This window comes from Ctenopharyngodon idella, chromosome 8 (genome assembly GCF_019924925.1).
Source record: "Ctenopharyngodon idella isolate HZGC_01 chromosome 8, HZGC01, whole genome shotgun sequence".
NCBI classification, from domain to species: Eukaryota; Metazoa; Chordata; class Actinopteri; order Cypriniformes; family Xenocyprididae; genus Ctenopharyngodon; species Ctenopharyngodon idella.
In genome coordinates, this window is record NC_067227.1 from 7961854 (window position 1) to 7983805 (window position 21952).

General features: G+C 36.5%; 1 protein-coding gene across 2 annotated transcripts in view; it reads left to right on the forward strand.

Annotated features, from left to right (window-relative positions):
• Positions 1-21952, forward strand: part of adgra2 (adhesion G protein-coupled receptor A2) — a 94051-nt gene that overhangs the window by 21651 nt on the left and 50448 nt on the right. For both annotated transcript variants that reach the window (XM_051903312.1, XM_051903311.1), the window contains exon 2: positions 21579-21650. In XM_051903312.1, the coding sequence (XP_051759272.1) occupies positions 21579-21650 (72 nt within the window). The remainder of the gene's footprint in view (positions 1-21578; positions 21651-21952) is intronic.

Consider the following 21952-nt stretch of genomic DNA (forward strand, 5'->3'; position numbering starts at 1 on the left):
TAACTGCAAAAATATTAGGTAACACTTTAGTTTAGGGCCCAATTCTCACTATTAATTAATTGCTTATTAGCATATATATAGGATATTGGCTGTTTATTAGTACTTATAAAGCACATATTAATGCCTTATTCTGCATGACCATATTCTACATCCCTTAATCCTGCCCAGGGCTTGACATTAAAGGGTTAGTTCACCCAAAAATGAAAATTCTGTCATTTATTACTCACGCTCATGCCGTTCCAGACCCGTAAGACCTTCGTTAATCTTCGGAACGCAAATTGAGATATTTTTGTTTAAATCCGATGGCTCTGTGAGGCCTACATAGGGAGCAATGACATTTCCTCTCTCAAGATCCATAAAGGTACTAAAAACATATTTAAATCAGTTCATGTGAGTACAGTGGTTCAATATTAATATTATAAAGCGATGAGAATATTTTTGGTGCGCCAAACAAAAAAACAAAATAACGAATTATTTAGTGATGGCCGATTTCAAAACAATGCTTCAGGAAGCTTCGGAGCATAATGAATCAGCATGTCGAATCCGCAGTTCGGAGTGCCAAAGTCACGTGATTTCAGCAGTTTGGCGGTTTGACACGCAATCCGAATCATGATTCGACACGCTGATTCATTATGCTCAGAAGCTTCCTGAAGCAGTGTTTTGAAATTGGCCATCACTAAATAAGTCGTTGTTTTTGTTTTTTTTGGCGCACCAAAAATATTCTCGTCGCTTTATAATATTAATGTTGAACCACTGTACTCACATGAACTGATTTAAATATGTTTTTAGTACCTTTATGGATCTTGAGAGAGGAAATGTCATTGTAGGCCTCACAGAGCCATCGGATTTAAACAAAAATATCTTAATTTGTGTTCCAAAGATCAACAAAGGTCTTACGGGTGTAAAACGGCATGAGGGTGAGTAAATAATGACAGAATTTTCATTTTTGGGTGAACTAACCCTTTAAGGCTTGACACCCATCAAATGCGGGTGGATTTCAGCAGTGGCGTATAAGGCAGTCACTTGCACTAGCCACTTATCGGGTTGAATGTTTTAATATAATATATATAAATTTTTTAGTTGTAGTCAAAATATCGATTTTTTTTTGGATTAAATTTCCGAAACGCTTCCATGATACCAGCTGCGCTTTCTCGCTCTCTCATCTCTCTGACAGTGAATTGACACACAAACCTGCCTCCCCTCACTCACTTGTTTCATTTTCTCCGGATGAATATTGTTGGTGTTACAGGGCTTGAATTTTGGCATGGGATTGCATGTATTGTGCATAATTTTACTCATTCCCCCAGATTTTGTGCACGCACATAAAACCACCTCTTCTTATTCACTGCTTATTGCCTTTAAACAGTCAAATACACACAAAATAATGTCAAAATGCCAGTCTTGGTGAATATTTACGTAAACACAGACAGTTATGTTTTAAGTGAACATAAACAATTGAGAAAGAAAATGCATGTGTAACAGTGTAATGGATCCGTGCATCTGGTCTTAAAGTGACAGCAGCCTAATATACCTGCTGCTAAATTATGAGATAATATTAAAAATATCTATATGGCAGTTTTTCCCTATGGTATCGATGTCAAAATTGTGGCCAGTGAAAATGCTGTCTAGTAACTTTGGAAAACCACTCACCACAGTGTCTGGTGACCAAAATAGTTAATTTCAAGCCCTGATCCAAATACTTTACTAACTATTAATTAGTAATTAGGAGTTTATTGAGGCAAAAGTCATATTTATTAATTAGTTAATAGTGAGAATTGGATCCTAATCTAAAGTGTGACCAAATATTTTTTCTAGCAATATCCAATTAATGAACAGATCATTCTTTTGAGTTTGTTATTTTCAACAAATCAGTGTAACTGGGTTCACAAAAACGGTCTGAACGATTTGTTCATGAATCAGTGTTATTACTGTTAGTTAAACCTATTACAAACATTTTTGCTAATTGAAATAAAGTCTAAATAAAATATAAATATTAGATGAAAAACTTTAAATGGAAATTAGAAGTGATGCCATTTCAAATAACTGAAATTAGTTTAGTTTAAAGCAATTACTAATGGGAAATAGATTAAAAAAAATAATTAAAAAATGAAACTTAAATAGTAATATTTAAAAAATAATAATAATAAAAATGTCAAAATAGCTAATTACTAAAGCTAAAGTGTAAATAAAAGCTGAAAATATAAAAATAAAAGTTAATTCAAAAATATTAATAATAATGATAATAACTCATGAATTGAGCATTTGTTGAGTCAACAACTCACTGACTCATTGCACAGAGAACAGTCTCTTTCAGGCATGCTTTGTTTATAATAAACTTGGTTAACAACTTATCAACTCATTGAACAAGAACCATCACTTTTAGACATAAGATTTATTATGAACTTAAAATCAGTGCTAGTATGAACAGATGGTAATAGCGTTTGGAGTGAAAGAAGTTACTTTAACAGCGGGATAGCCAATAGATTATGAGCAAGTCAAGTAACAAATACACTGTGAAAACAGCTGAAAAATACTGCCTTCGGAGGATGCATTTCAAGGTAGGAAGGCATCAAGGCATGTCTGAATCCAATGTTAGCTTCACTTCCTGTCTCCTAAGATACCTTCATCTGATTGATTTTTGAAGGCAGCATAGATGTATCCTTTACTGCCTTTGATATCCCACAATCCTGTGCTTTCCATTCTGTGACAGTTAAGCTAAAAATACAGATAGCACCTGAAAGTTGCAGTTTGTGGTCACTTTGTCTGTACCTGTAAATGTATGTTTTTGACCAATGTTTTCCACTTTTTTTCCACTTTTTCCATTTTGTGAAATTATTATTGTACTATTGTAAATTTGCTTAGTTATCACCAAAGCCTGCGCTATTTTGCTGTAGATCATTAAACCGTTATGCTGCCTCAGAAGTCTTTCTGAAATCAGTTTTATGAGGTACCTTCATGTCCAAACGCTGCCTACAAAGTCATTGCCTGATAAGGCAGTGAGGCAACAAGTCGAATGCCACCAGTTTTCGGACGCAGCCAGCATCTTTTATGCGTTTGAAAAATCCTTGCTGGTTTTAAAGGTGCCACATTCTTCACTTTTGTAACCTTTTGTAACATAGTCATAATGTAGTTTTTCATTTCCATCGTTTCTTAGACATAGAGTTAAATAGCTTGTTTTTGGTACTGTACACCTTTAAGACTTCCTCAGAAGGAGAATCTGCAAAGATTATAAAACTGATAGTCCTGACACTAAAATTGGATTGGATGAGCCACATTTGAAGTCATTGTAATAGAGCCTATATACACAAACCTGTGACAAAATATCCGAATAGTTTACTGTGGTTATTATCCATAAACATATAGCTATTTATTGATCATTGGTCTGATTTGCTGTTTATGCTGTTTATTACCACTCTTTAGACACTCTTATTGATTTAATAATTAATTACATAAAAAAGAATCGGTAACACTTTTGTTTAGGGTCCAATTCTTACTATTAACTAGTTGCTTATTAGCATGCATATTACTATGATATTGGCTGTTTATTAGTACTTATAAAGCACATATTAATGCCTTATTCTCCATGACCATATTCTACATCCCTAATCCTACCCAATTCCTAAACTTAACCTTACTTACTATTAATAAGCAGTGATTAGGAGTTTATGGAGGTTACATAGTTAATAGTTAGTTAATAGTGAGAATTGGGCCCAAATCTAAAGTGTGAGCAAATAATCTGTTATGCTTTTAATAGTTCTGAGTTCTAATAGTAACACTGAGCTGTTGATTATAAGGTTTGTATATGATGTCCACAGTCCCTGACAGTTTCTAAATAAGCTGGTTTTGATCTGAGAGCATTACAGCAGGAGGACGTGGGGGAGACAGAAGGTCCTTTGAGGTTAAGGGTATTTCAACATGCCACATTTGCTAGACAGAGTACTTTCTTTTTCTGATAACCTCCACTTCAGTGCGAGGCCTGTGATAGGACACACACACACACACACATTGTGTAGTGCAGAGACTAGTGGCCCCACTTGAGCTAAGAAACCCACAGTCAGACAACAGAGACACGGGTTCCCTATCATCCCTCTCAGCTCTCTCTATATGCATCCATCATGCATCGTTTCATCACTCCTCACCTCCTCATCCCTCCTCTTCCCTTCTGAATTATATAACATAATGTCTTATCATTTGAACATGTATACAGCATGGTTTTGGAACTGTTAGCTGTCATGATTGCCATCAGAAGCATTTACACTAAAGAATAAAGAAAGGCAGGCAGACAAGAGAAAATTATCAACTGTACAACAAGACGAATATGACAAAATAGTGTGTACGACCAACAGCACCTCCAGCTGATAAAGTTTCAGATGGATGCAGCGTGTCCTTTGAGGTCATTGTATTCTCAGTAGGAACCTAAAGAGTGACACTAATGGACTAATAGGCAGTTCTACGTGCGATTTTTATGTCTCTAGATCGACATTTGTCACAATTCTGCGCTGACTGGAGTCACTCCAAAGATTTTATGTACTGGTAGTTCTATGGTCACTGTGAATATGGAAGACAGATGTGAAGGTAGTCAGTGGAGGGACAGTGAGGTTTTAGAACTCATAAGTATTACGGTGACACAGCTCTATACAAGGAAAAATTTAGGAGTCATATTGTAAATATTTAAAAAAAAAAAAAAAAAAAAAAAAAAAATTGCTCTCTTTCCCCTCATCCTCTTCTGCATCCTCTTTATTCACTGGCTTCTGTGACACATCGCCTTATAAATGAAAATTAAATTTTATTATTGTTTTTTTGCGCACACAGGTCAGTTCAGGACCGTAATCAATAACACTAAAATCTGATAGTGGCCACATTTAAAAGATAATGTGAACAGCCAAACAAAAAGCATTAAGGCCTTAAATTTATAGCCTTTAAGACCAACTCTTTTCTACTTGAACGAGGAAATAACAAAATCACGAAGACTGTCTGCCAAACTCACATTTAAATATCATATTTCAAGTCAGCAATAAAGTCTGACATAAATGGCCCAATAAATGTTGTTTCTTTTGCTCAAATATCATTAAAAAGCATATATTTCATGTTGGTAAAGCCATTGTGCATGTGCAGTCCTATGCGTGAATAGTCTGACTAGTCTGAATGGCACTCAGAGTTTTTAAAGGTAGCTGCAGTGAAGTGATGACTTTACCAATTGGTGATTGGCTCTTTTATTTAGAGGGCGGGACTTATTCTGCCATATTGTATGTTGCATTTTCTCCCATTCTTAATAATATGAGTGAACTGTTTTGGTATATATACCGTCTTTGGTTACACACTTCACCTTTAAGTATATAGTTTGCGCAATAATTGATGTATTAGTGATTTATACTGACATATACTGTATATGTCTTTTCACAAGTATGGACAAAAACTCTGGGAAAATGTGTTTTTTGAACCTTAAGAAACATTGGTAACACTTTACTTTATAGTATCGTTGTTACACATGTAGTTACTATAGTAATAACTATAAATTATGCTTAACTACATGCAAGTAACCCTAAACCAAACCTAATCCTAACCCTATAGTAAGTATATGATGTTAATTAATATTACTCAGTACTTGTAAATGTATAATTACACTGTAACAAGGACACCTTAAAATAAAGTGTAACCAAAAAATCCAACATTTGTGTCAAATTAAACATGCCGTCTTCTCTAAGGTCAATAAGCCATAGTTAGTAATGTGCTGTAGGCGTCTCGGGCAAAGAGGAGGTCTTTAATGGGAGCTTGTTGGCTAAACTCTGCAGAGTATTATTAAATTTAAATCCCACTGTGTGACTCCCATCCAGTCTGCGGTTCTTCTGTTTGGCTCCAGAAGGAGAGAAAATGAAGTCATATTATTAGATGGTCTCTGAATGATGCTGAAGTACCATTAAGACAACTCCTGTACTGAGAATCACAAAGACCTCAGTAGAATGCACATGTAAACTAATAAAGGCATGACGAATGTTGGGTCTGCTGCTGATGTCCATTGGGGAAGAATCTTAGTTAATTATGTTGGTCTCTTTTCATAAAGAAGAAAGAGAGAAGATTCTGGGTCCCTTGTAAAAATGAAATGTGCTTAACTCTATTTAATGTGCACTTCAAATATTATAAAGTGTGTTTTTAGATAATATACATATAAAGATGTACTTAAGTCAACATATAAAGATTACACTTAAGTTCAACTTAAGTGGGTCCAAAAAGCTCTCAAAAGTTCAACTTAATTGAATTTAATATTAGTTAATATATTTTTATGTAATTGCAATAACATAATTAAGTGTCCGAAAGCACTTAAGTATATTTTAAAGTAAATTATTTATGTAATTATAATCTTTTTAAAAATATATTAAAGTGTACTTCTTTTTTTCAAGAGATAACATTGTGCCAGTTGACCTGCTGGTGTTCGTGTGTGTGTGTGTTTGTCTTGTAGGACAAAATTGTCTTATAGGACATCTGACATTGTTCAGGATGTCCTAGAATAAGTTGTTCTAAAGTTTCAGGTCTCCTAAGCACAAGTGGCAGAACTTAAGGCCATTTAGCTGTCCGAGGGACAAACTGACATGGACTGTTGTTTCGTCTCAGAGGCCTTGCGGTTTGAAGAGTCAAATTGAGCCAAACCACTCCAGCGAGTGGCAAAGAACGGGGAGGAACTAAGAACCGCTGCTGTCACCGAGGAAACACTCGTCCTTGCCAGACTGCATCACAGTGTGCTGCCACACCTCAGCAGGAGGGTGTAATCTTGAGTTATTGATATATTTCAGCAGTTTTGTGATATGATGTATTTGAGCATGTCTTTCAAAACCCATCTGGGTTTTGACATGGCTCATATGGCCTCTACTAATGTATGAGGGGACGCATGAAGACGCTTTTATCCCTGATGTAATTACTATAACAATTATTAAAGCATGCTGAGTGGTATCAGAGCTTAGATGACTGATGGTGTATGTCTTATATGTCACTGCTGATTTTGTTTTTAAGCTTGACAATTCAATTAAGGAGCTTTAGACTTCGGTCTGGTTTATGTAGCTTAGTTGTTTTACTGAGGTCTGCTGTTTGAAGGACAGAGCCGCTACTGGTAAGGACCAGTAGTCTGTTTTTTGTCACATTTCTCTACCCAGTTCACTTACTTTAATGATTCCTTTCTTGATTTTTGCATTCTTTTGAATATTTGTTTTTATTTTCAAAATAGCAACATAGTCAACATAATCTTTTTACTGACTTATAATATTGCTGTTTAATCGCAATATTTTTTTCGTGCAGCTCTACACAAAAATGATTATGTTGAACTAAACCCGTATGGCTTTTATTTTCTTTCAAGGACCATAAAAATGAGTTATTTTGTTGTTATTTTCCCATAAGGGAGTGAGAACTGGGGCTACCAAGCTCCAAAATAGACTTCAAAAATAGTACGATGAATCATTGGAGAAACTAACTAGCTAGTCACGACTGTTCCCCAAAACCCTTGTAACATGGTCGCACCTCTGTCGTTTAGGGTGTTTTTACACTGTAACATTGTTTCGGAGCCTGGTGCGTTTTCTCCCTTGGCTTGGTTCATTTAGGCTTATGTGAATACGGCAATCGCGCTCAGATCTGCACCAAAACAATCGCTCCGAGATCACCTGAACGAGGTGGTCTCGGCCCGATTGCAAACAAACTCTGTGGCGGTTCGCTTGTGGTGTGAAAGCAATCCAACCCAATGAACCAACGAACCAAACGATATCATATTTCATAACGGGAAATGTGCTATATAAAATGCAGGAGTGTTTAATTCTGTGACTGAACACATTAGTTACTGCAGTTAAAAACCAAAGAGCACCTCTTCATCTTAAAACGTTGTGTAATCGCGCTTCTCCATGCAAGAATGCTGTTCCGACGAAGCCTTGATTCCCGCTCTAGCTGCATTATAAAATTCATATAGTGTTTGCATGTGTCTCGACACAGTCTATTAGACAGTGCTGGGAGATCCAGAGAGATCGCGCTTGAATTAGTACGAATGTAGTATATAATTTAACAGCTGGAATGACAGCTACATTCATATAGTGTTTGTGTGTGTCTCGACAGTAGGTACTAAACAAGCCAAAATATGCTCATGCAAACTTGTCAATCATTTTAATGGATGATGCAGAGCAAACTCTGACCAATAAGGGGACAGTTGTACACGCATGTGACTTGCATAAACACATTTTGGTACGCTTTGAAATATTGTTTGGTACGCTTTGAAATATTATTGTTGAATGTTCGTTGGGATTATGGTTTCGAGAAACACCAAATCGTTGAATTAACGACAGAACTTGCGAACATAGTTGACTAACAATGTTTTCGGGAAACATATCCATGGTTTGCAATGACATGAGAGTCTCTAAATGATAACTGAATTTACATTTTTGGGTAAACTGTCCATTTTTAAAGAAGATAAATCTTATTTAGAATCTAATTTAGGAGAGAAAAGAAAAAATATATATATATAGTGGAGGAAATGGTACAGAAAAGTCACCCAAAAGTTATATGAAAACTGATGAATCACACACAAAATGGGACATTTATGCTGCTTTGTGTCCTCAGATTCAAAAACGATTCATTTATATTTTAAAATTCTTGATGCCAATAATGGAATCCATTGAATCATTTGTTATTAGTGGCATTAAAATACTTAATTAAACATTAACAATAACAATAGCTTACTTAATTACACATGAACAATAACATTAAAGGATTAGTTCACTTTCAAATGAAAATTTAATAAAGTTACTAAAGTCCTTCTGAAGCGAAGCGATGCATTTGTGTAAAAAAAAAAAAAACATATTTAACAAGTTATGAAGTCAAATATCTAGCTTCCACCAGACCGCCTTCCGTATTCAACTTACGAAGAAAGTGTAAAAGTCTCGTAGTTCAAAAATTTTATGCTACGTCCTACGCCTTCCCTATTCAACTTACGGAAAAAGCTTAACTGACGCGACGGTAGTTTACACTTTCTTCGTAACTTTAAACGGGACCTATTATGCAAAATTCACTTTTACATGGTGTTTGGACATAAATCTGTGTTGGCAGTGTGTGTACACAACCACCCTATAATGATAAAAATCCAGCCACTCCTTTTTTTTAATCCCCATAAATCATAAGCAGTGTCTCAGAACAAGCCGTTTGCAGGTTCCTGGCAATGTGACGTCACATTAGCCACAGGCACCGCCCACGAATGTTGACAGACACTGCCGTTTTAACATAGAACCGCCCTGAGCGAGTTCACAGCGAGTCGTACACAGTCTGCCATTGCTGCACTGACGAGAATGTCTCCCAAGCGTTTTAGGTGTTCTGCAGCTGGATGTATTAATCCACATAGCTCTCTCCATTTACTCCCAAAATCTGAGCCACTGAAGACAAGGTGGATTAATTTTGTTTTTGAAGAAAATGCTCCCTCAACTCTACCAAAATTCGTTTATGTCTGCGTGAATCATTTCACACCGGACTGCTTTGTGAACGAATGTCAATGCAAAGGGACAATACAAAACAGAGGTTGTGCTAAAAATTTGTTACTCAAGGATAGATCAGTGCAAACTGTTCGTGATCCAGCTTACAGCCTCCAGAGTGATACTGGATACGGCAGTAATAAAGGTGAGAGCACTTTATTACAGTTCATTGGAGTTGATTTACAGATAAAAAGTTTACTAGTTTATTAAGCACCACCCGAAAAGGCATAAGGTCTTTATATATTTGTTGACTGTTAATTGTAATGATTGTTTCTGTGTACTTCGCTATGTATGTTACTGATAATGCAAGGGAGAGAGAGAGAGTTTATGGATAATATTTTAATGCACACTTGCACTGTGTTTTAAGCTCTTACAGTGATTTTCTAGAGTGAAAACAAACGCTTCATATTTGGTGTGAAGTACAATAAACGTTATAAAACTCATCGGTAAACTGGCTTGTAATAATATAACCGTAATTGAACTATACTATCTCCATGCAGCATATATTTGCAGTTTCTGACATTATAGTGCATCCTGACTGACTCCTGACACCGGAGAATGAGCTCTTGAAGCTCCGCCCTCTTTGGCCGAGCGCAGCAGCTCATTTGCATTTAAAGGGCACACACTGAAACGGCGCGTTTTTGCTCAGCCCCAAAAAGTGGCAATTTTAACATGCTATAAAAAATTATCTGTGGGGTATTTTGAGCTAAAACTTCACATACACACTCTAGGGACATCAGAGACTTATTTTACATCTTGTAAAAGGGGGCATAATAGGTCCCCTTTAATACGGAAGGCGGTTAAATAACTTGTTAAATATGGCTTGCTTTTTTTTTTTACACAAACGCATCGCTTCGCTTCAGAAGGCCTTTATTAACCCCCCGGAGCAGTGTGGAGTACGTTTATGATGGATAGATGTAGATGGAAGGCACTTTCTTCAGCTCATACTCGTTGGTTCCGCTCACTGCCATTATAAAGCTTGGATGCATCAGGATATTTATTAATATATCTCTGATTGTGTTCATCAGAAAGAAGAAAGTCATATACACCTAGGATGGCTTGAGGGTGAGTAAAGCTTGGGGTAATTTTAATTTGAAAGTGAACTAATCCTTTAACAGTAACAATACCAAAAGCATAGGTGTATAATAAAATTATGAAAATATGAAATGTGTACTGTATATAAGTACCGTTGATTATGAGGTCATTGCCAGTCTTGCTGTTTTTACCTGATGTCACAACATTGAAGTGGGAAAAAAATCTGAGCTTTATAAAAAAAAAAGCTGCGTTTACAGCTTTCTAATTACGTTATTTCAACATGACATGAATGCAGCATTAAACTAAATCATGTCCATTTTGATTTCAAGTAGCAAGATGTCCCACCTTCATTTCTCTATTTTTATTGCTCTCTTTATATATAATTTTCATCCTCTAACTGGACTCCCGTTTTCCTCTTTTCCTTGCTTTTATCTTTCTCTTGTCATATCATTCTTATCTCTTCCCGTCATTCTGTTGTCCACCTGCTCTTGCTCTCTGCCCTGTCCATCACACAGCAGAGCAGGAAGCGCTCAGGGGTTGACCTCTGACCTCAGTCAGCCAAGCTCTGTATAAACAGCTCATTTTCTCCACTTCCTGTTTAGCTGAACAGGAGCACCGCCTGTTTTAGTTTGTTTACAGAGCGGACCGCTTTAAGTTCTTGTGAGCGTGTGTGTGTACGCAGCATTTTTTTTGGTGTGTGTATTTTCGTATGCGGGTGTCAGTGTTTGCTGATCCCTGCCTGCTGTTCTATTGAGAACAATGCAGTTGGTTTCCTTATATAAGATCCTACAGAAATCTGTTTCCGTCTCAAAGTAAAACAAAAAACACCTAATTGGGAATCTCTCAATTTTCTCCCAATTATTTCTCACAATTGCAGCTTTTTTTCTGACTTTATATGACTTTATATCTCACATTTGTGACTTTATATCTCTCAGTTGCGACATTATAACTCACAATATGTGTAAAATATATAATAACTATGTTTAGTCTTTATACAGTATAGTGAGTTTATACAATACACACATGGCAGATATTTGCATTAAACGTAGGCCAATACATTTTTTTTATGTTCAAGCATTCATTCCCTGCTTTCTCGTGACTTTATATCTCACAATTGCAACTTTATAGCTCACAATTGCGGCTTTATAACTCACAATATTGCCAAATTTACACTGCAAAGGTGGACACGCTTCTGAAGTGGCATTTAAGTGTCTTTACACAGACCTTTTTAATGCTGCTCAGAGGTGGCATACATGCATTTATACAGCAATTACAACTGTATGCTTTGATGCTAGGGCCTGAGGTAGGTCAGAGCAGGCATAATTAATTGTGGCTTTTATGTGGCATTGCATTTACACTGAGTTTTAAGCAGGAACAGAACAGCCTTAACTTGTCTGTGTAAAGATGCCTTATGACTTCATAATTCACAATTGCAATTTTATAGCTCACAATATAACTTTATGTCTCACAATTGTGACTTCATATCTCACAATTACGACTTTATAACTCACAGTATGACTTTATATGCCAACTTGCTTTTTTATCTCACAATGTGACTACATGTCTTACAATTGGGACTTTATATCACACTATATTTAGCATTTGACCATTTTTTTGTAATTTTGATATTATATCTCACAATTTTATTTTATTTCTTGTTTTTTACCTCACAATTACCTTTTTTATTACTTTGAGACAGAAACAGCTTCTATAAAATCCATATTTTGGAAATGGGCTTCACATGACGGAAGTTTTGTATGACTAAATGTAGAAATGTAATCATATACTGTATGCAGTGTTGGGGAAAGTTACTTTAAAAAGTAATGCGTTACAATATTGTGTTACTCCCTAAAAAAGTAACTAATTGCAATACTTAGTTACTTTTTATGGAAAGTAATGTGTTATGTTACTTTTGCGCTACTTTTTCTACTTTTTTTTTTGTTTTTTAATAATAAAAGTTATATTTTCGGCAAATGTAAAGGCCCTTTCAAACCAAAAGTGAAATGAATAAGCCTCAGGCTGAAGGAAATGCAAATTTACACCTGTACAGTAGAGGGCACAGCTCAAACAAACCTTTCAGCTGTGCTGCCATTCTGGATTAAAGAAGAATAGGATGCAGGAGAAGAAAGTTCAACACTCTTACTTCAGCAATATAAACAAAACAAAAAAATATGAAACACAAATGTGATGTTTAACTTAAGTACTTTTTGCTTATTCGTATGGTTTAACTGGATCATCAAAGGTCAGCAGCAAAGACATTGGTACATAAACTATATTTGTGTTATTTAACATATTTAATTATTGCAGGTTTGCATAATATTCTGAGTGCACACACAATGCCTCTACATCTTTACTCTCGATTTCTCTCAACATGGGGACACTAGAGCTGTCAGTCAATAAATGGGAAAACAAAGTAACTTATCTGAAAAAGTAACTCAGATATTTTGTTGTAAATATAAAAGTAATCTGTTACTTTACTAGTTACTTGGAAAAAGTAATCTGATTATGTAACTTGCGATACTTGTAATGCGTTACCCCAAAACTGCCTGTATGTATCGTATAATGATACTCCAACATATACAGACACACTCACGCAAGCCACTTACGGCAACCCAAGACCTTACGTGACACATAACCTCCACACGCTCACTTTCTAAACGGTTTCTGACTGAAGAAATACTCATTACTATCTATAGCTCTTTAGTCTCTGGGTCCAATTAACCGTTTGTGTTTTTGCCAGTGATAGCTCTCAGTCTCTCTCTGTATTAAATTATGCAGTAGATCTGTCTGGTTTTCAGCTTTTATCTTGTGTCTGGCTTCAGTTAGCTGACGGTTCGTGTGCCCGACCAGAGCATCAGGCGGGGTAGATCAGGGTCAAAGAGCTATTTGAAGATCTGTTCGGCTGGCCGTGTCCCAGTACTATGTGTCCTGATCCTCCCTACATCCTGCAACAGTAGGATGACTGCAGTCGGTTAGTGGTTTGGAGTAGTCACCCTTAGTAATGACCTGACAAAGGCAAGATGTCATTTTCATTCATTTTGAGCCAAAACACAGAGACCCACTTTTGGGGCACTTGTGTTGGTTCTGAAATGTCCTCTTTAATTTTCTTTAATTAGATGGCAGGATGTAGTTTAGCTGTGTGTTTGTCCACACATGTGCACATATGCGGGAAGTCATTAGCGTGGTTGCTAGTGTTAGCATTAGTCATACAAAAACAGCTGTCAAAATCTGTTGATAGGTTTTGGGTAATAGTGCAATGTTACGCAGTAAATTGTGCTTTTTGTGAACAAAGCACAATCTGGACTGCCCTACAAAGGCGACAAATGTTGCAACTACTCCAACACTGAGATAATTGAGTTTTGAAAAAAATTTATTGAGTTGAGATCAGTTTTCACACTCAGTTTTATCTGAGCATAGTTGAGCCAAATTGTATGTCACAGAACAGCTGATTTTAGACTTAATGAAGTTCTGACAAAATATGTAGTAGGCTAACTGCATTTTGTCTTTGTATAGTATAGTGAGTTTGTTTACATTACACACCTGGCAGATGCTTTTATCTAAAGTGACTTATTTGTTTTCAAGGTATAAATTTTTTAATGTTCATACATTCATTCCCTCCCTACTAATCGAACCAGTGACCTTGGCATTGCTAATGCTATGTTTTAGGCTACTAGATTTTACAAAGGTGTGTTTGCGCTAAAAAGAGGCTGCCTCAAATGCTGTTTTGATTAAATCTGCTCATTAACTTTTGTGACAAGGCAGGAAATAAGATGAACCAGCTGCTGGTTTGCAAATGGAAGCAGACACACACTCTTTCTCGACATATACACACACTCACTGCAAACACATTTTTAAGACCTGATTGGTAACACACTTCCTGATGATAAGAGGATATAGAGCCAGTTACGCTCTATTAGGCGGTGACACATTGAGGACAGACGAAAGAGGAACATGATACACAAACACACAAACACACACTTTAGAAAGTTCCAGTAATTATATGCAATTATGGATAATTGCAACTCTAAAATCTGATTGGATAAAGCCAGGTGTACACTATGAATGTTTCAAGTCCTTTATGATTGTTGCATGTCAGATTATATGATATGACCCCCAATGACATCTTGGGTAAAACTCAAAGCAGACTTTTAGACTGTTAGATATACATCTGTGATTTTGGTCATGGTCTTGACTGTGTGTTTTACAATGTTAATCAGTTAATAACAGAAAAGGAAAAAAAAACAACGGTAAAAGTTCCAGGTCTATTGTAGTTATTAAGTAATCAATTTAAACTATTTGCAAATAATAATTTAGAAACTATATATTCACTCAACGCAAAACGTTTCTTGTCTCGTCACATTCAGTTATGAATTACATTAATCATATAATATTAATCAAATAATAGCATGTTTTCAATTCTAAACGGCGAAAATTCATAAAAATGTTGAGTAGTTTGCATTACTGATATTACTGTTGGTCCCTGAATAGTTAAATCATAAAACAGTCATCAAATATTAAATGTTTAGCTACTTACTCACCACGTACTCTTTCACTGCTAAAACGAAAGCGTTGCATTGGAATTCACACTCGTCTTCTGTGAACAGTAAGCCCCGCCTTCTTTGATTTGATTGGCCAGATCACTCATTCTGACAGACAGTGATTAGCGCTGTTAGACCGCTGATAGTCTCGCATAGCCAGACCTTCAGACTGACGGCAGAAGGTCTGGACTCTATCGCAGCTTTCATTGGCCTAGAACCGCCCAAGAGGACATTTGACCGACATATAACACAACCACTCTGTTTATTTTGTTCCGCGTCATGTTTAGGGGCGTGAAAATATAAAGTCGATGTACCTGCAATAACAGACTAGCGTGCATCTAATAAATTTTTCATTCAAGAACACTGTAAACCCTAATGCTCAAAATACTTAATTGGTTTGAGTAGGACAAACTTAAACTTTCTTTTTCTTTTGAGTTCACAGAACTGATATATTTCAAGTAAACTGAACTGTTTCATTGTTTTGAGTTGTATGAACTCATTTCTTTTAATTTAGACTAACTTAAGTTTAAATGAAACTGGACTGGGATTTCTAGTTCCCAGCATGCTTTGCCCATGGCACTCGAAAGGGCGAATAAATGCTAAAATTAAGTGTTATATAATGTTTTTTTTTTTTTTTTTTTGGTGCAAGATTAATGGTAAGGGAGATTTAGTAGTGATTAATGTTTAATGTTATGCTAATTTAGAAGAGTTTCTGTTAATGTGGGTTTTTGGAGAGTTACCATCATGGTGACAAGTAACGCATGTGGCTTGGTTTGAGAGCAGGTAAGTTACGTGTTTTAAGTTGCTGTACTCATTCAGTAAGTACTATACCTTGCTATTGTTAACATGTTAGCAAATTAACAAGTAACTAACAAGCAACCAAATAACTAATTTGATTTGCAAGAACTCAAAATAAAAAAGTTAATTAACTAAATATTTTATGTTAATTGCTATCAAAATGTATGAGTTAGCTAACTCAGTACTTCAAGTTAAGAGCAATTAACATGCATGAGTACTACAAACTCAAAACTTGATAGTTCTGCTTACTTAAAATTGGGAACATCATAACTCTAAAATTTTGATGTAAATGATTACCTCAGATTTTTTGAGTTAGCCCAACTTATTCGGGTTTACAGTGAACGCTGTGGAAGTTTACTGCAACAATGGAGCTGCGAACTTCGTGTACTTTTGAAAATACAGCGTTTAGTTGATCCTGGTAAGCGCTCATTGTCAGTTGTTAACACGACAGCATTCTTCTTCCACGAGGGGATTTGGCGTTACGGCATTTGTTTCCAGGCGGACAATTAAGGAACGCAACACACACGTCTCCCGGACATCCTGTAGAATTCAGCCAAACAGATTACGACTTCAAAACTCCTGAAGCGTTTCCAGTTAAGTGTGCCATATCCATCAGACATTCAGCCAACGTTCCGTGGGCGTGACATCTGAGGCTGAGACTAGACCGCTGAGGCAGAAGAGCCAAACAATGTAACTTTTAAAACTTTTTTTTTCTGTCATCCTAACAACAAACAGAGCGGTACATAATGGAATACAGCAGAACAGCATCAATAATATCAAATATTGGGGGGACAATTGAGGTACCCCTCAATGTCTATGGTGGTTACAGCCCTGATCTAATGTAAAATAAAAATGACCCTATTTACATTCTTAAAGTCAGCATTAAATGATTCACCCCATCTATTTTTTGTTATAGATCTTATTGTGTTCAATTCATCAGTTCATATGTTTCATTTTTTTTAAAGATGTTTTGACCTCGTAATGTTATATCAAAATGTCATAACTGGACCTTCCAGTGAAAATGACAAACTTCTCTCTAGTGACAAATGCAGGACTTATAGTTCACTTAAACCCCACTTCTGAAGATCTGTCACTACTTCCATTTCATCGCAAATTTAATGCACATTCCTTGTCCATCAGTTCATGCTGTTCCAAAGAAAATAAATGTTAGTCTTTGCAATCTTTAATCAAAACATAAAAGCCGGCTTTCCTGTGAAATTATTTCCTTTTCCGCTGACGTCTCTTTGGCCTATTTTTATTTTTATTTTTTTCACATAGACTTGAAAAGAAATTATCCCCCGGTTTCACAGACAAGGCTTTAGCTAGTCCCAGACTAAAATGCATGTTTGAGCTGTTTTAACTGAAAGCAACTTGCACTGACATATCTTAAAATAAGTCAGTGCCATTGTTTTGTCTCAAGATGCACACCAGTAATGTTTTTTTTTTTTTTTTTTTTTTGTGTACTTTTATAAAAGCCACTTAAATATCCTAATTAAACTAATCTTGGCTTAGGCTAAGCCCTGTCTGTGAAACCAGGCCTATATTTATTATTTATATTAATCTCGCTGTTATTTGAATCACAGTTTTACAAAGTCTTCTCAGACTTTTGGACCCAACTTGATGTCTAAATTTTAACCTAAATTCTTGATGTTGAAAAAGTAAAGTGAATGTTCATGTTATTTGTCAACTGATCATTTATTGAACATTACTGTCTTTATCATGATGCAGTGGCTGCTATTTTATAAAAGCTTTGTGTCACGCCTATAAAAAGACCCCTAAACTGTGGGAAAATAACTGTAATCTATGGCCTCTTTGATGTATTGCTTCCGTATAATGATTTAAGGACAGACAGAAATAGATCTGACATATAACACACAACGGCGGGATCATTTTACTTGCATTTGTGTGTTTTTGTTTGTCCATATCAGCCACAAACCTAATCCAAACCTGTTTTACTCTTGAGCTTTACACATACCACCATCCAAATGTCTCTCTCTCCTCCTCTCCTCTTTCCTCTCTTCCTTCTGATAAGACTCTCTCTGGTCTCAGGCCCATTAGCCAATGGCGAAAGGGATAATTGTCATGGAAAAGAGCCGGGCACGCTTTTGATGTGGACCTCGACTTCCTTTTGATGTAAAAATGTATCCACTGTGATTATCAAGATTATGGCTTCCTCCCCCTCCTCTTCCTCATTCCCTCGCCCTTTCCATCCCTCCATTAAGCCGTGAAGATTAATTGGAAACAGCCCGGTCTGATGGCTGAAGTTGATGCCGCTGTCTTTGTGGCTGTCGGGTCGCTGAAATCGTGTTTGGGCAGCATCCTTTCCCAGACACTCTCCCTCCTCCTCTCTTCTGTTGGTGAAACACTATGTCTTTATAGATACTGTATACAGAGTACATTATAATATTACATATTAGTGTTTCTTCAACTATGTGCACTTTTTTCTCTATGAAATAAACTCTTAAAACACAATCTGACTAGATACAGTACACTACCATTTAAAGGTTTGGGGTCAGTACGATTTTTTGTTAAAGCGATTAGTACTTTTATTCAGCAAAGATGCATTGAATTGGTCAAACTTAACAGTAAAGACATTTATAATGTTACAAAATAGATCTATTTATCAAAGAATCCAAAAGGGTTATGATTGGGTAAATGTGTCAGGTGCACTCTGGACTCTGCCCCACTTTCTCAGTCACTCACCCACTTTCAATCTCCTAAGTGTTAAAAAGACTCACCTGTGGCTTGTTGTCAGAGCATTTGGACTGGTATAAAGCACCCACTCTCAAAGTCAATAGTTGTCTAGCCTTTGTAATATTCACTGTTTTGTTATCTTGAACTCTTACCTGCCTGTTACTGTTGTTATTCTGTGTCCTGTTGTTTGGAATTCTCTCATGGTTTGTTAAATGCTGGATTTACCTGTATACATCCCTGTTGGAGGACTCTAATCAGTATCGGTTCTGTTAAGTTCCTGTTTTTACCCATCTTTCACCTGCAATTGTTCTTTGGATGCTGTTAAACCTCCTGTTTATTTGTTATTTGGAAAAGACTGAAATTACTTGTTAATATTTACATAGTAAGCCAAGATCCTTAGTTGTAGTTCCTGCCACTGTGGCTTTGTGTTTACTAAAGACTCTGTGGGAAGAGAAAGACTGTTACCTGTAATGCCAAGATCCTTAGGTGTAGTTCCTGCCGCTGTGGCTATATCTTCTGTTCCCCGTAATAAGAAAAATGACTGTTATCTGTTTTACTCATCTGTTGGCATCTACCCCATTTGTTAAAGCGTACTTGCCTATTTACTTGCCAGCTTTAGTTTTTAAGAATAAATTCCCACAACCTTTTTTACCTTGTTCATGGTTTTCGAAAATGAGGGGATGTAATACAACTGGTCATGTGGGCATCTGCCTAATTAAAAGGTTTCAATAGGGTAACCAGATGTCCCGTTTTTCCCGGGTAAGTCCCGTATTTCAGCTCTACTTTTAGTGTCCCGACTTAAGAAAAAAATCATGTTTTGACCCGTATTTCATCTTTTCTAAAATTTCGTTACAACTGGGTGATCATAGGATGAATAGTAGTAGTAGTATTCTGTCACGCAAGAACATCCCAATCAATTCGTCGTAGAACAAAATTACCATCCAATCACAATTCGTTAAAGATTAGTGAAGGCGGGATATGCGTAATCGCTCTGAATGACACAGACCAGAAGCGCTCTCCCTCTTTCCTTGTGTGCGATCAGTTCTCCTTGGCCTGAATGGTCAAATGCGCACAGTTGTTAAAAAGTGCATCGTATGGAGTATCTCACGTAAATGCAGTAGGTTATGTGGACGTAAACAGGTGGGTGAAAACAAGATATGTGTAAGTATATTACATCCATGGATTCGGTCTTAAAGGGACAGTAGCCTAATTAAATATTTGTCATTAATGTTAATAAAACAAAAGATGTTAAATAAATGTATACATGGTAAATAAACCTACTGTAACTGAAAAACAAGTTTATTTCATTTGTATCTTTATTGTATTTTTTTTTGTATTTGTAATTTGTTTGTAAATTTCTTTTTTATATAACAACTTTCACAGACAAGGCTTAAGCTAGTCCCATATATATATATATATATATATATATATATCGTGAAATAAAAATATCATGGTCATATTGCCCACCCCTTGCTCACCCGTCCTGTATTCCACCATGAGAAATCTGGTCACCCTAGGTTTCTATCAAGAATACTGTAAATTTTTACTCGATTCACAACTTTTGATGTCAGCAATGAAAGACTTGAGCATTTCTCCACCCTTCAAAAAATTTACAAGTTTGCTATCCTAAATGCACAGTGTATATATTAATTTACCAAAATTTATCTTTTTTCCCTCCATTGTCCACAACACTGCAGTATTAAATGGATCTGTGGCCATTTTTGGTTTGGAATCAGTTGAGAACCTTTGGTTTAGTGGTTCTGGATCATTTGAATAGGAGCATTGGATAAAAGTCTAATATAAACTTGAAGAAAAATTTATAAATCTGTCACACTGCTCAAACTTGCATCATTACAAAATTTATTTGCAACGATTCAGTCAATTGACCTTTCTCTGGCTTGCAAAAGTGTCAACAAATTTAGGGGCCATTTACATGACACCGTTGTCAACTAAAAATGGAAAACTTTTTGTGTTTATTTTTTCTTCTGTCCTCCACGACGGGTTCCGTCACATCTGTGACATTGGCCAATACGAGAAGCTTGACAGAAGCGCTTCTGTACACAGCTTTCAAACATAGCGAAATGAAAGAGAGGTGACCGTTTTGGTGCTGCTAGGTGGAATTGTGCAATGGAGGAAAGGTTTGTGGAGCAACAATAATCCTGCCTTCATGATGTTTGCTCGAGTGACTACCACGATAAAGTGAACAAAGATAAATGCTGGCGAACGATAGCAGAGGCGCTTCAGTGGGTACTGGAATTAGCATTAAGCTAGTACAACCATTGTTTGTTTACGCTCTTGTTTCCAGAAGTCAGTCACTAGTTCTGCCTTCTCAATGACATTATGCACATCGTTAAAGACCGCAAGCGATTATTGTTTGGGAAGCAACATGTAGTCTGACATGTTTCTTGCCCACGACATAATTTAGGAGTCAAAATCGCCTAATCTGACAATCTGACACAGCGCTGCTGCTCAACATTTAAATGGTTGGTCAGTGTTTGCTTTAGCAGTTTTGCAGTTCCTCTGAAGCCCTCCACCTTCCCCAGCTCCACCTGTATAGATCTGCTACGGTAAATTTCATATATGCTATTTGTGCAGTAGGTCTTACATGCTCAAAGCAGTGTGTCTGTGTATGTATTGGCAGTAGCAAGTCTCTGTACTTCTATAACCTTACTATTTCTTCAGTGTAAATATCAGAATCTAATGCTGCAGTCATGAGATTTGAAGGCAGCAAATGAAGAATATGTGTAAGAGTTGGCGAGCGTATTTGCCTGAGGTGTCTAGCCATATAAGCACGTTTGTGTCAGGGTGTTTACTGTTATATGTGTGTTTGTGTTGGACATGCACTTGTGTGTTTTGGTTCAGCCGTGTGTGTTGGCAACGGTGTGTATGACAGTGTGTGAGTGAGGCCTGTTTTCATTGGATGCATGGATGGATTTCATTTTACATCGCTGTCTATGAATGTGTGATTAGTGACTGTCATCACAGTGACTCATTTCATCTCTGCTTTTGCCTTTCTTCACAGAAATCTGAGCAACAATCGTATCCGTGTCCTGAAAAATGGCTCCTTCACCGGCTTGTACTCCCTCGAGAAGCTGTAAGTAAATCTCTTTCTCGCCATCACCTTCATCACCATTGCAAGGCTTAGTGGTGTCTTTGATGTGTGCTGTCTAGGGTTGGGCTTTTTGTGTCATTTTAGAGTCAAGTACTTAAACATTAAAATGAGTAACCAATTACTCAGCAAATAATATGTAACATCACCAATAACAGATAACAGATTCAAAATGAAGTAACAACATATAAAAACACATACAAGTTTGGCTTTGGTAAATGTTTTTTTTTTTTTTTTTTTGGAACATTCTATTCATCAAAGGACCCTCAGGGAAAAAGTCAGTTTCC